General features: G+C 37.3%; 1 protein-coding gene across 2 annotated transcripts in view; it reads left to right on the forward strand.

Moving 5' to 3' along the window:
* PCBD2 (pterin-4 alpha-carbinolamine dehydratase 2) overlaps window positions 1–11,372 on the forward strand; it is a 46,446-nt gene extending 35,074 nt beyond the window's left edge. For both annotated transcript variants that reach the window (XM_079145345.1, XM_079145344.1), the window contains 2 exons: window positions 9,903–9,983; window positions 11,133–11,372. In XM_079145345.1, the coding sequence (XP_079001471.1) occupies window positions 9,903–9,983; window positions 11,133–11,158 (107 nt within the window). In that variant the 3' untranslated portion in view covers window positions 11,159–11,372. The remainder of the gene's footprint in view (window positions 1–9,902; window positions 9,984–11,132) is intronic.
* The last annotated feature ends 3,571 nt before the right edge of the window (window positions 11,373–14,943 follow it).

A 14,943-nucleotide genomic window follows, 5' to 3' on the forward strand; every position in this document is an offset into this window, starting at 1 on the left:
ACTTGATTTGGGGTTCATGGAAAAATCTTTAATTGCTGATGGTTTGGAGATTTCCAAATGACAAACTTCATTGGCCCAATTTACTGTGATTGTAATGCTTACATTCCTGAAAATGGCAGAGTGACTTAAAAAGTCATACTTCATCATGCATTCATTGACTTGTTCATAAAATGTTTGTAATTTGCAATAGAGGAAAGACTGAAACTATTACCAGCCATTATATGTTATTTGTTGGCCATATGTTTGTTTGAAATGGCCGTAGCTCAACAGAACATGGCTCATAGACAAACTATGCTGTAAATTGGCACTAAAAACCCACCTAAACAGGTAGGCATATGTTAAGAAGTTAACATGAGCCAAAATATTTTAATATGAACCATATTACATATTTTGTAGGATCCTGACTCTCTTTGCAGTGGGAACTTCATTTGCATGACTGGTTCATTTTTTTCCCCAAACTAATTTTTAAAAATAGGTCATGTATGTACAAATTCATACATGGTACATACATTGACATAGGTACCAAAGTGTATAGTAGGTCTCTTCTTGTTTCTAATAATTACCCAATTCCCACTCTCTATTCCCTGCATCATTTGCTGCTACCCCATCATTCTTGCACATTGTTCCAGAGATTTTCTTTCCTTTTATGCACTTCATAGACAGTTGTTATGCATCTTTTTTTTTTCTTTTAGTAATTTATCTTGGAGATCTTTCCATGTCAGATGCTAGTTTCCTCATTTTGCTTAATGGCTGCATAGTATTCCAGTGTAATCTGGAATAATCTGCTTAATTATTTTCCTGTTGATGGACATTTGGCTGTTTCAAGTCTATAGCTATTAGAAGCAGTACTGCAGTGACCATTCTTGTAATTATGTATGTGTGTGTCTGCAGGACAGAGTCCACAGGCCTGTTTGGTTTAAAGGCCTGAATATTTTTTTCCCTAAGGGTATGGACTTTTTTCCCCTTTTCTCTATTGGTATTGGGAATTGAACTCAGGAGTGCTCTACCACTCAGTTATATCTCCAGTCCTTTTTTTATTTTTGTTTTTGAGACAGGGTCTCACTAAATTGCTGAGGCTGACCTGGAACTTGTGATTTCTCTTGAACTTATGCAGGAGTTCTTTTATCCTCAGGAAATATAAACTGCAAATGCCCTGTTTGTCTTTGATTTTGTTGGTTGGGTTGTATTGCTATATAAAGAAATATTTTCAATGTAGTAAGATTTATGTAGTGTTTAGTAGTAGTTTAAAGTTTTCTGCTTATAAAATGTATACATTTCTTTTTACGTTTATTTCTAAGTAATTTTTTGGTATCATTTTAAATAGGATATTTCTACCAAATATTTTTTCTTTCTTTTTTGGTTACCATAGATTGAACTTGGGAGCACTCAACCACTGAGCCACATACACAGCCCTATTTTGTATTTTATTTAGAGACAGTGTCTCACTGAGTTGCTTAGCACTTGCTTTTGCTGAGGCTGGCTTTGAACTCTTGATCCTCCTGCCTCAGTTTCCTAAGCCACTGGGATTATAGGCATGTGCCATCATGCCCAGCCCAATATATTTTCTAATTAGTTGTTGTTTGTTCAAGAATGCTGTTGACTGTTTTTGGTCTTATTCTTTAATGAGGTTTCCTCTAATGTTTTTCTATCAAGAATGATGCTGCCTTTGGACTGTTCTATCACATTAAGGAAGAGTCCACCTATTCCTATAATTAAAAATAGTTTTATTTATTTATTTATTTGTTTTGGAGATGGAACCTGTGTTGTCCAGACTGACCACAAACTCCTGGATTCTAGTGCTCCTCCTACTGTATCCTTCTCAGCTTCCTGAGACTATAGGTTCACGCTCAATTCTGAGAGTTTTAAAAAATAACAAATATTTATCCATCATCTTTTCAGAATTTATGAGACTCATTGTATGATTTTTCCCTTGACTTTACTATGGTAAATTTCGTTAATATATTGTCTAATATTGATCCATCCTTGAATTCTTACAATAAATCTTACTTGATCATGTTCTTTCGTTCTTTTATTATGTTATTCAGTTTTATTTTTTAGGATTTTTACTACTATAATATCACTCTACAGTTTCATTATATAAACTATCTTTTGGGGATCATGGAGACAATATTATGTTGGATTATAAAAATAATTCAGGATTATTTCTTTAACTATGACCTGGAATAGTTTAAGTGATGTTAGAATGAACCAACTATTTCTTGAAGATTCGAATTTTTTTGTATTCAAAGAATCTAAATCTGTGAAATGATCTGGATCTGTTCTTCTGTTCTTTTTTATTTTTTGATAGGGTGTCATTTCTAGATACATTTCTCTTATAATTATTTGTTTAGATTATTTTTTATATTCTGCGATTTTTTTTAATTTTAATTTTTTTTTTTTTTTTGTAAGAGGGATTGAACCCTCAGGGGTGTGCTTTACCACTGAGCCACATACCCACCCCTTTTTGTTTATTTTTTTGGTACTGGGGATTGAACTCAGGGGCACTTGACCACTAAGCCACATCCCCAGCCCTATTTTGTATTTTATTTAGAAATAGGGTCTCACTGAGTTGCTTAGTACCTTGATTTTGCTGAGGCTGACTTTGAACTCAAAATCCTCCTGCCTCAGCCACCTGAGTCGCTGGGATTACAGGCATGCACCACCGCACTTGGCTGTTTATTCATTTTTTGAGACAAGGTTTCCCTAAGTTGTTTAGGGCCTCACTAAATTGCTGAGGCTGTCTTCAAACTTGTGATCCTCTTGCCTCAGACTCCAGAGTTGCTGGGATTACAGGTAAGCGCCACTGCTTGCCTTGACCCAAGAGTTTTAAAAGAAGGATTTGAAAAAATTTCCTGGTAGTTTTTTTTATTGCTTTATGTCTGAATTTTATTTTTAATTTTATCATAGAATGTTGCCAGTATTCTTTCTACTTTTTGCAATTGCAAGAGATTTTCTTTGTGGGCTAATAAGTAAGTTTAATTTCTGTGAATGTTCAGTGGATACTTTAAAAACTATGTTCTCAGTTTTTAGAGTTTAAAATAAACCAGTTAGGTCTACCTTTTATTATTATTTAAATAGTCCATATCTTTTTGATTCCTTAATCTGTCTTAGGTTAAAGACATAGGAATTAAAGTCACCAACCATAAATGTTTCTATTTGTCCTATATTTTCTATAGTTTCTGTCTTATTTTTTGGTCTTATTATTTTGATGCTGTTATTTATAGTATAGAATTTATAATTATTCAGCCTTCATTTTGAATATACATTATAAATATTAATTGCCCTTCTTTTGTAACTTTTAGTATTTTGTCCTAAATCAGCCTGTCCAAATTATTTTTTTCCATTACTTTTTTTTATTAGAGCATTATTATTATAGTCTTTGGGTTCATTTTGACAAAATAATGCATGCAAGGAATTGATTTCAGTTCCCATAGCCCCCACTTTCCCTTCCCTCCTCCCTGTCCCTATTCTCTCTTCCCTCTTCCCTTGATTTTCCTTTCATTCCTTTACTTATATATTTTGGTACTGGGGATTAAATCCACAGGGGCTTTGCCACTGAGCTACATCCCCAGCCCTTTTTATTTTTTTATTTTGAGATAGGGTCTCGATAAGTTGCTTAGAGCCTGGTCAGTTGCTGAGGCCTATCTTGAACTTGCCATCCCTCCTGTCTCAGCCTCCTGAGTTGCTGGGATTATAGGTGTGCACCACCGCACCCAGCTCTTTATTTATTTTTGATTGGTATTTTCTATATATACGTGCAGGTGGAATTCTTTTGGTACATTTATATATATATAACATGCTATTGTTTAATTCATTCCATATTTCAACCCCTTTCTGTTTTTTCCTCCCTCCCTCTCAGTCTTGGTCTTCTACTCCACTGATCTATCTTATATTTTTATCATATCCAATTTCCTCCCCTGCCACCTTCTTTCCCTTATTTTACTCTAGCTTCCACATATGAGAGAAAACAATCAGCTCTTGATTTTCTGAGTCTGGCATATTTCACTTAGTATAATTTTCTCCATTTCCATTCACTTACCAGCAAATGCCATTATTTCATTCTCATTTATGGCTGAATGTATATGTATCACATTTTATAAAAATTTTTTTGTACTTGCCCATGTGCTTTTATTTTCATCCATTGAACTTTACTTTGTGATCTAGTATGAAAGTTTTTTTCTTTTTTTTAATTGCTGGACTTAGTCTCTTTACGTTTGTTATTAGACAGATATTTGGTCTTAAAAAACACAGAACCAATACTTTTTCTTCCTTATTTTAAATCATGATATAGATTATATTATTTAAAATCCATTTTTGGTATGTTTTAAAATTTTAATGGTTTTTGGCCTTTACTTAGTTGGGAATGTTTATTTTTATTTCGAATATTGTGGTTACTATTATAACTTTACATAAAAATTTTGTCCTGTTTTTTTAGATAGCATTCCCATTAAGCAATTTCAGAATTATACTTCTACTGTATCCTTCTTTACTCTTCAATTTTAGTTTATATTATTTTAAATTATATTATTTTAGTGCTTATGTTTTATAACCTTTAATATACTTATTTCTCTAACACTGAATCTTGTTGTACTCAAAAAATTTATTTTACTCTCATCTATCTTCTTCATTTCTTTCCCTTTTTGTTTCAACCCCTTTAATAGTTTATAACGTTTACATTTTATTCTGTAACTTTATTCCCCACAATTGTGTTAAATGAATTCCTGGAGCTGAACGAATTTATTATTTACTGCCAGTGCCTTTGATATAGTTTTCTCATTCATCTCTTAGTTATAGTTCATCCTTAAGTGAAGTTTTCTCAAGATGGACGAATGGGAAATATTCCCGAGATCATTTCTAAAATGTCTATTGTATTTATTTTCTGAATAACAGTTTAGCTGGGTATAAAATTTTGTTTGCACTTTCATTTTCTAAAAAGTCCTTGTGGTTATTGCTTCTCTGACTTCTAATGGTGAATGAATGTTGGTGTATAGAAGTTGAGGTCAGCAGATTATTTTCATCCTTACACATGAATTAATCTTTTTGATTAGCTTCCAAAGGATGTTTTAAAATTTTCTCAAATCTGGTTAAATTCTTAAAATTTATATCTTTTATTTCTGGAAAAAATTTAAATTTTGTCTTCATTTTTTTCCTGTTCCTTTTTTTTTTTTTTTTTTTTTTTAGTACTGGTAATTGACCCCAGGTGTACTTAACTTAACCATTGAGCCATATCCCCAGCCCTTTTTATTTTTAATTATTATTATTTTTTTTTTTTTTTGAGACAGGGTCTTGCTAAGTTGCCTAGGACCTTGATAAGTTGCTGAGGCTGGCTTTGAATTCCCAATCTTCCTGCCTCAGCCTCCTGAGCTGCTGGAAATACAGGTGTGCGCCACCACACCTGTCTGTTCCATGTTTTTGTTCTGTTGTGACAATTGACTTTGTTAGTTCTCCTTTATTTGCTTTGTATATTTATTATTGTGTAATTCTTCTAACCTCTTCTTGTTTTCTATTTCACTTTTACCCACTTTCTTGGTTCTGTCCTCTAAGTCTCTTACCGAGTTGTTAGTGGTGTCTAATCTGCCTAGAGCTATTTATAATTTTCTTAGAGGCAGTGGTTTTAGAGGCCTATATTTCAGTAACTCAGGCCCTTCCATTTCAGCTAGAGTCCTTGCAAGCAAATAGCTTGGACCATAAAAATAAATATTTTAAAGAAGGGACAGATGCCTTTCATCATCTGTTGAGATGTTTGGTCATGTTTCTTCATTGTATTCCACATACTCAAAATTCCCTTTGAATTTTTTCTTTTTTCCTCTTTTCTATTCATCTAAATTCCTTGTAATGGTAGTTCTTATAATTTGAATGTATATTCTTATGTATGTTTTAGATTTGTAGTTTTAAAAATAAATATTTTGGAAATTAATTGGTTCTTTTATGTAGAAGGAAGATTATGGAATTGTCTCTTTGCCCCCAAATCAGACTGAATATTCTTCTCCTTAAGGAAGAATTATGACTAGATCCTATGTAATGGTTTATCAGGCTTGTGATACTTTTTTAAAAAATATTTTTCAGGTGTTGATAGACCTTTATTTTATTCATTTAGGCAAGCGCTCTACCACTGAGCCACAACGCCAGCCCTACTTGTGTTACTTTCTGTCAGTTGAAAGGAAATATGAGGAAGATACAAAATTTTGAATGGTCTATTTATTTTTCCTCTGAGGGGTTTATTGGCCTGTAACCTGAAGAAAAAGTCATACTCACAGCCGAAGTATGACAACCAATGTTTTTATTGCCTTTTCAGTCTTGTAGTATCCACAATAGTGAAGACAATCCATATCTGTCCAAAACAGCCACAAACCCGTGTTTCCTTTGTTATGGGTCCAGCGGTAGGAGGTGACAGATTCACTGTTGGTATATCAGTGACTTGGTAGGCCTTTCTTGGTAGGCTGTGTCAGGATAGCTATACCCACAAGTCATTCTGATGACCTGGTCCCGGGGTATAGACCAGCTTCATGGCCTTGTGCACCACCAAGTACATGGAAAGGCCTGCAGCCTTTCCAATCAGAAAGCATCTGGCAACTCCAGCAGTTATTAAGCAAGGGAGCTTGTGACAGGAGGTCAGCACTCTGCAGCATCTCAGGGGTCGGGGTTGGTGGGAGCGGGTGGGGCAGGGGAGGTAGCTCCAGAAGCTGGGAAAAATCCATGTTCTGGAACTTGGCCCAGCCATAACAAAACTTCAGTTCTTGAATGGTCTTTAGATGTGTGCTTTAAAAAAAAAAAAAAAAAAAAAAAAAATATATATATATATATATGTATTTGAATATATTTTAGATGTGGTAGAATAGACACTTTTTCTTTGATCACTGTGCCTCTTGGGCTCTGGAAATACCCTTTTAAGTCTCATATCTATGGTGGAATAGCTTTGCTACTTGTTGATAGCAGGTTGATAGTCAAAGATTTGAAGAGCACTTCTGACCATGTTTGGGTCATCTACTTTATCCATTTGGCTCTTAGGAAAGGATAAGGGATTCTAGTCATGTTTTTAGTTAGCTTTTTGTTGCTGTGACCAAAATACCTGACAAGAGCAACTTAGAGGAGAAAATGTTTATCTGGAGCTCACTGATTCAGAGGTCCATAGCCAGCCAACTCCATTTCTCTGAACTCAAATTGAAGCAACACATCATGGGGGAAGCGACCAGTGGAGGAAAGTTGTTCATGGCAGGGTCAGGAAGGGGAGAGAGAGAGAGAGAGAGAAAGAGACTCTGTGTGTGTGTGTGTGTGTGTGTGTGTGTGTGTGTGTGTGTGCGTGCATGTGAGCACACTGTGATGGGGACACAGGGAAGATGCCCACTTCCAGGGCATACCCTCAATGACCCACTTGCCTGTAGTTACCACCCTGTCAGTTCATTCAAACTAGGAATGGACTGAAGGAAAGGTCACAATTTTCCAATTCAATCACTTCACCTCTGGACATTCCTGCTTTGACACAGGAGCTTTTGGGGGACACCTCACATCCAAATCATAACAGGGCATCACTTTGAACCTTTTAGGATGACATGGCTCAAAGAAATTATGGCCACAGGGCTTAAGAACTTGGGCAGTGACCGACTGTGTACACATAATTTCTTGCCATTAATCTTATTTCTCCATACATTGTGCATCAGGGTGTTGCCCACAGTGTGTTATCTGCTTGATTCATGTATGTTGGGAGTGGGGGTCTCTATTTTTGCAAATGGGAAAACAAAGGCCATTCTTCCCAGAGACAACAACTGAATCTTAGATTCTCAGGCCAGTAGAAAACTTTTCTTTGCTCATTGTGTTTTGTAAAGCCTATTTATTCAGCTTGATCAGAAGCAGTGGTGGTAGCAGTATGTGCCATTGTTGAGCTCTTATTCTGTGCCAGATGCTTGCTAAGTGCCTGTGTATACTTAAGTCATTTTTTATTAGAATGATTGCATGAGTTTTATCTCTATTTTACTAATAAGAAAACAGACTTGAAGTTAGGTTACATGACAGTTAAATGGTAGAGTCAGTATCAATCCAGGATTCCCTGGCTCCAAAGACCAGTCCCTTAAGAGCTGTATTGTGTATATATGCCTATAGGCCATATTGATAAAAGAAAAAGATTCTATCATGTAAATACAATTTATTTAAAAAATACATCTAAAGAGCTATACACTGTACCTCTGCTACTGCTTAACAAGAAAAGGCACTGTTGGCAGAGTAGAAATTTTCATTATACATTATTTAATGCAGGTTAACTGTGTTTGAAAATTAAAACAGACTTTCCCCTCCTGCTTGTACCCTACACATAATCTGGATTGTGGATTGAGAAGGGCTGGGAGAGTGAATGCTGTTTTTCCACAAATAATTCCATACATGGTTAGGTGGATTTTGCTTGAACTTCCTTTTCCTAATGGGGAAAACATTCAGTTCTTTTTTTAAAAATTTTTTTAGTTTTAGATTGACACAATACTTTTATTTATTTTTATGTGGTGCTGACGATTGAACCCAGTGCCTCACGTGTGCTTGGCAAGTGCTCTACCACTGAGCCACAACCCCAGTCCCAACATTCAGGTCTTAAATGTCAAAATGGAAATTTTTTTTTTAAATGGGAATTTTTAAAATTGTTTGTTCTACTTAGTTATTCATGGCAGCAGAATGCAATTTGATTCATTGTACATAAATAGAGCACAACTTTTCATTTCTCTGTTCTATACAATGTAGAATCACACCATTCATAGGGTAATGATGTTTGTCTCATTCCACCATCTTTCCTTCCCTGCATCCCCTCCCTTCCCCTCATTTCTCTCTACAAAGATGGAAATCTTTATCCCAAATAAAGGGACAGGAGCTGTAATGAACAGTATAGAATGGTTTAAAACGGCATCAAACGTATTTCTCATTGTAACTAGGAAACGTGATCTTGTGTCATTTGGTGATCCAAAAAACATTGCCCAGCCAACATTGTATTGGTTTTTCTGGATGGGGTAATGAAGTTAAATATTTATTTATGTGGGTGTATTGGGTACTGCCCTGTGAATGCCACTCTAACTTTGTAATTAATGTGCCATTGCCTTAACCTAAGTATTTCTGCATTCTGCACACAAGAAATAGACTTCTGCTATTGTTTGCAATTATCCTCATAAAAATCTGAAAGCAAGCAAGAAATTTGTCTTCTGCCTTAAATTTCCATCTTTCCTATGGTAGGAAGACAGAACCCCATAGATTCACACTTCAGCCTGTGACTGGTTCTCAGTCCTCTGCTCATTTGCAGGCTTGTCTTGTGTCCTACAGCATATGCACTGTTACCTCAGAGCAGCAGTACAGGGCAGTAGCAAGAAGACCCAGAGCAGGCAAGCTATTCTTTTCTGTTTTGTTCTAGAGTGCAGTGAAAAATAGTCCTTCATTCCTCCCACCTGAAGGGTGGGGAGAGGAAGTCATTCAGTTCTGCCAGTGCTTTTGTTCAAGTCACACTCAGAAGACCTTTTCCCAGTCTTGTGGTTGATGCCTTAGCAACCCCGTCACTAAAAACAAATGAAACAGAGCTGTAAGCAGAGTGGCTCCTAAAATTTGGGGCCAGGTAGTGAAACCCAGGGCACTGAGTTGGGGAAATTATTCCTGTGCTATTTTGGAGATTCTTGTCCTGAGGACAATTAAACAGTCCAGACAGGTCACTGGGTGAGACCAATTTCCTGGTTTGTTTATTTGAGCCTGATTGTTTTTGCCACTGAGCAGCAGGCATAGTCTGCTACACCGTTAGCGAGGCCTGCAAAGAGCAATCCTTTCATTTTTGATTTCTCCAGGCTTCCTAAAGACCCTAGCATGTCTTTGAGTGCTCTGGAGTCTCTCTCAGGCACAGGGTGGAGGACAATATCAGTAATTGCTCTTGACTTCGTCTTATACAGGCATTTGGCTTTATGTCCCGAGTTGCCCTACAAGCAGAGAAGATGAATCACCACCCGGAGTGGCTCAATGTGTACAACAAGGTAAACGTATTGCTTTACTTTGAGATCACTTTAATTATGGAGTTTGAGAAACTTCTTTCTCGTCATCTTGTGCAACTGAATGTGATTGTGCTTGAGAAAGTATTTTTCTTCTTTCTCTTAGAATCCCTGTGTATTCAAATTTGTGTGCCAGTTAGTAACAAATTTCAGGTCTGCTCTTGAGAACAGTGAATAAGCTCTTTATTTTTATGCTTGTCTTCTACTGAAACTAATAAAAGAAAGTTGGGCCAAATTAGGTTCCTGAATTAAACTTGGATATCGGCCATGCAGGTTAATTTTTAAATTGAAAAGAATTTATTGAAAGAAATGGTTGCAAATAAGATAGCTATGCCCTAATTATCTCATTGAAATATATTTTCTCAGGAACTGTACTTCATAAAATAACAGTTCATTAAATTCTGGATCCTCAAAATTTAAAGATTTAGGGACCACAGTGAGAAGAATCATATCCACCCCCTGCAATGTGTCCTTGTCTTTATGGTCACACCATTTGAAATATCTTACCATCCAGGCTTCTGTGAGAGTTTATTTTCTCTTTGGAAGTCCTCTTTGAAAAAAAGAAACATCACCATTCTTGTGTATTTTAATAATTCAAGGCTCCCCCATACTAGGATCAACTTTTATTTCCTAGTTGCCTCTCTTTGCCTATAATTTTGATTTTACTTTTTAACCAGTTTAAGAGGCAATGTTCCACACACATACCCCTTCCCTAATTTGGAAGTGTGCTTTTTTTAACATCGCTGCTAAAATATTACATTTGATAGCTTGGCTTTTCTCAGTGGCTGGAAAATAGTTGGTGTAATCAAAGTAATGGGAGTTAGAATGGAACCCTAGTCTCTCTTTTTTTCTGGAGAAACAAGGTTTGAGATTCTGGCTAAATTCCCTCACCGTATGAGACAACTTTTTATCCTGGGTGGCTGCTGGGCCCAGTCTGATGAAGACTGTGGCCCTGGAGTTCACTGGGTTTTGGAAATGCTGTGTTTATTGTTCATAATGTAGTATTTTCTAAATCATTTAATGCTCCTGATTCTCAAATATGAATGTTGGATAATAGATTGATTTTTGAACCACCCATGGAGAATTCCATGAATTGTAGCTCAGGGTTTTAAAAACTGCTTTCCTCTTTCTTAGGTCCAGATAACTCTCACCTCTCATGACTCCGGTGGACTGACCAAAAGAGATGTGAAACTGGCTAAGTTTATTGAGAAAGTGGCTGCTTCTGTGTGATTTCCAAAATTCATGTAAAATCTTATATACTGTTGCAGTATATCTTAAAGGCAATTTACATGAACAAAAATTAAGTTGTAAAGGAGTTCATCCTTCTACATTTTGTATAATCGGTGTATAAATACAAGATGACTTAAACCTGAACCGAAGGTATTTTTTATTACATCTATTCATAGGCATAAGATAAACCAACCTAGGTAATTACATTAATAATATTTAAAGAGAGAAATGGATTCTTAAAAACCAGAAATTGGTAAAGGGGAGTAGTCACACATTTTGTAACCCAGAAATTCAAAATCATGGCTGTACAAAAGCATGGTGTTGAAGAATGATTGTAAGGTACAGGAGTCGGGTACTCTATAGGTAACGGGTTTTAACCTTACATAACAAATCATGGGAAGCTAAAGTTAATTTGGATTTTGGTTGCTGTTAGTACTTAAGTAATCAATTAGATGATGAAAGTCACAAAATTGAGTGAGCTGTCTTGGTGTGTCTTATCTTTACCTTTCAGACAGGGAGTTGGAGGACGAGTGTCTCATTCGTGGCTTCCTGCAAGATGTGGCAACACAGGACTCACTGTCATGGTGATTGCTTACTAGGCCATTATTGAACTGACAAGGTTAAGAATGAATTGAGGGTCATTTCTTTGCATCATTTGTATGTTGTGACCCCTGAAATAAGGGTCTGCAGCCTTGGGATCTCAGGGTTCAACAAAGACCATCTTTGAAAGATGGCACCTTACTTCAGCAGCCAGAAGCAGCATTCTGTTATAACACACAAATCTTCCCTTCCTCAGCCCACCCCCTGCTCCAGCAGGACAAGGAGGCTGAGTTCTCTTTGAACTCAGTTCTTGGCTGGTTCTGTTAGCCAAGGAAAGACAGCTTTGGTCAGTTTGCCCCATGGGCTTGGAATGTGCAGGGAGCAGAAGAGAGAAGAGAGCCAGCCACAGGCTCCATGGCCCCCAGGGGAGCAAAAGCATTAATACTACAACTTCTGTTTCCTGATATTTTTCAGAGGAAAAGGCAAAGCTGTGTGTTTTTGTAAACTCTTTTCTATATTACAGATTTGGAACTTTTTATACATTTTATTACCAAAAATTTTTAGTTCCATTGCTTCAATTTTTACTTGAACTTTTTAAACGTGAAAAAATTTAATCATATACAAAAGTAGAGTGAACAGTACATTGAACCTTTATGTATTGATCATCCAGATATAGCAGTTATCAAGATTATGCCCACTTCCTTCATATAATCCCATTTCCATTTTCTTTGCTAAACTGTAAAAACAAATACCAAATAGCATGTCATTATTCTTTTGTATTCTTCAGTAAGCATTTCTAGGAAAATATCATCATCATCTTATATAAAACTACAATGCCATCATCACATATAACAATATAAACCATGATTCCCTGGCACCACCAAATACCCAGGCCAAACCAAGTTGCTCTGAAGGTCAAGAAAGTCTTTGGATAGTGATTGGTTTTAGTTAGGCACCATATGAAGTCTACCCATCACATCTGGAGGCTGTGTCTTTATTCTCTCTGAGCTTAGAGCAGCCACCCCTCTTCCCCCAACCCTTTTTCCATGTAACTGACTTATCAAAACTGGATTAGTTGTCTGGTAGAATATTTGCCTCTGGCTTTGTCTGGTGTCATTTAACTTGTTCTACTGTATCGCCAATGTAAGCCTTTCCCCCTATTTTGAATGTAAGTCTGAGGCTAGACAGGACAGCTGTGTTAACATATGCCACATATAGCATAGAAAGGATATAGTGGAGAAAGATATAGCTCATAATTACAAATACCAGTTACTGATTAGCATCTATGCGAGGGGTTGACATAAGGTCCATGTTAAGGGGATTGCATCTGCTGGAACTCACAAACAGTAGAGAATTAAAGGTCCTGTATCAGAAGTTGGTGGAGATACTCACAGTACCAAATTCCAGCAGAATGAATCCCCAGACTTACTTCAAGTAACTGACGTTGCAACTTGAAAGAGACTTTGTCAAAGTTGAAGGCCTCCAAATCTTTGTGTGCTGACAATGGTTTCTCTGATGTGGTAAGCTTTGGTTTCCCTCCTTTTTCTTTCTAAATGATCACCAGGGTAGAGGGGAGTTGAACAGACATCACCTATCCCTTGTCTGACCCCACATAACAAACCAAGGCCATGTTTGACTTTGTTCTTTTCTAAAATAAAGTTAATGAAAGTTCTGAAAATAATGGCTACTTTCTGTCATTGATATGATGTAAGAAATCTGGAAATAAGTAGAATAAGCATGATTCATTGTATTTTCACTATATACAGAAAGCAGCAGCCTGTACATTATATTTGAAATAAGCCTGACTTCCAACTGTATTGAACAGTTGGACCACAGTATTAGTATGGAATAGTCTGAATGCTTTCTAATCCACATTTAAAACTGTAATCGTTGGAACTTTCAGTTTTGTAAACTTTCCTGTGAAACATTGAGAGCTGTAATGGGGTTTGGCTATTACAACATGTGAACTTTGGGTTTCAGCGCCAATTACTTGGGACCATGATGGAAGAGTCCCCAGGCTGCTGTGCCTGCTGAGGCAGCTAAGGTAGTGCTCCAGAGTAAGCTGCTGCTGACAGGGCAGGAGAGGTGGCCCTTGGGCTTCTCATCTTGGGATGCCTGTTCTGCCTACCTGTCCATGAGACGTTACGGATTTCAGGAGGCCCTGGATGAGCTTATCAGCTCCAAGTTCCTGTTGCAGTCCCTCACATAGCTGGTGTTTCATCCCCACACTGTCTTCATCAGTGGCTTCAGAAGCTGCACTCCGCTGTGATGGACTGTGCTGATTTTGGTTCCCTAGGAACAACTGGGCTCTTGTCTGCTGCCTGCAGCTGGTTGTCTTTCTTCACCCCCAGATTTACATTTTTAATCTCCTCTCTGTTCTTCCCGGAACAGTGTGCTTTGGCACTTAAAGAAGGCCCAGAAGAGTGCCTCTGAGGTCCTTGCAGATGCACTCCCCACCGTGCCTCGCTGATTGAGTGATGCCACTTAGTGGCGCACACATCTAGCACACACATGGAGCGTTTGTGAGCTGCAGGGGATGAGGTGTGTTGACACCATAGGGCAGGTGGAAATGGGGATGCAGAACTGACTCAGCCTTTCCAAGCAGCTGCTGCCAAAGGCCACTGTGGAGAGGTGGAGCAGGAACCCCTGAGGCATTAGAGGGACTACATGACCAAGGAAGGCAATAGGAATCATAGAAGTACTGATCTCTGAGGGAGAAAGTAGAACAGGGGGTGCAGCCAAAGTATGAATCTTGGGTAATCTTGGTGATCAAACTGATTAAAGTTTTGCCGTTAATATATTTTGTTGTTGTTCATGTTGTTTTTTCTAATGGCACCTGACCACTGAGCCACATTCCCAGCCCTAGTTTGTATTTTATTTGGAGACAGGGTCCCACTGAGTTGCTTAGTGTCCTGCTTTTGCTGAAGCTGGCTTTGAACTCATGATCCTCCTGCCTCAATCTCCCAAGCTGCAGGGATTACAGGTGTGTGCTACCGCGCCTGGCTTAATGATTTGTTTTTAATTAATAGGTAATAATTGTGTGTCTTTATGGGGTACAGTGTGATGTTTTGGTACATTTATACATTGTACGTTGATCAACTCCGGATGCCTAGATTCTCCATCATCTCAAACATCTATCATTTTAAAATGTTAGAATGTTAAAAATTCTCTCTTC

This window comes from Sciurus vulgaris (assembly GCF_902686455.1).
Source record: "Sciurus vulgaris genome assembly, chromosome: 6".
NCBI lineage: Eukaryota > Metazoa > Chordata > Mammalia > Rodentia > Sciuridae > Sciurus > Sciurus vulgaris.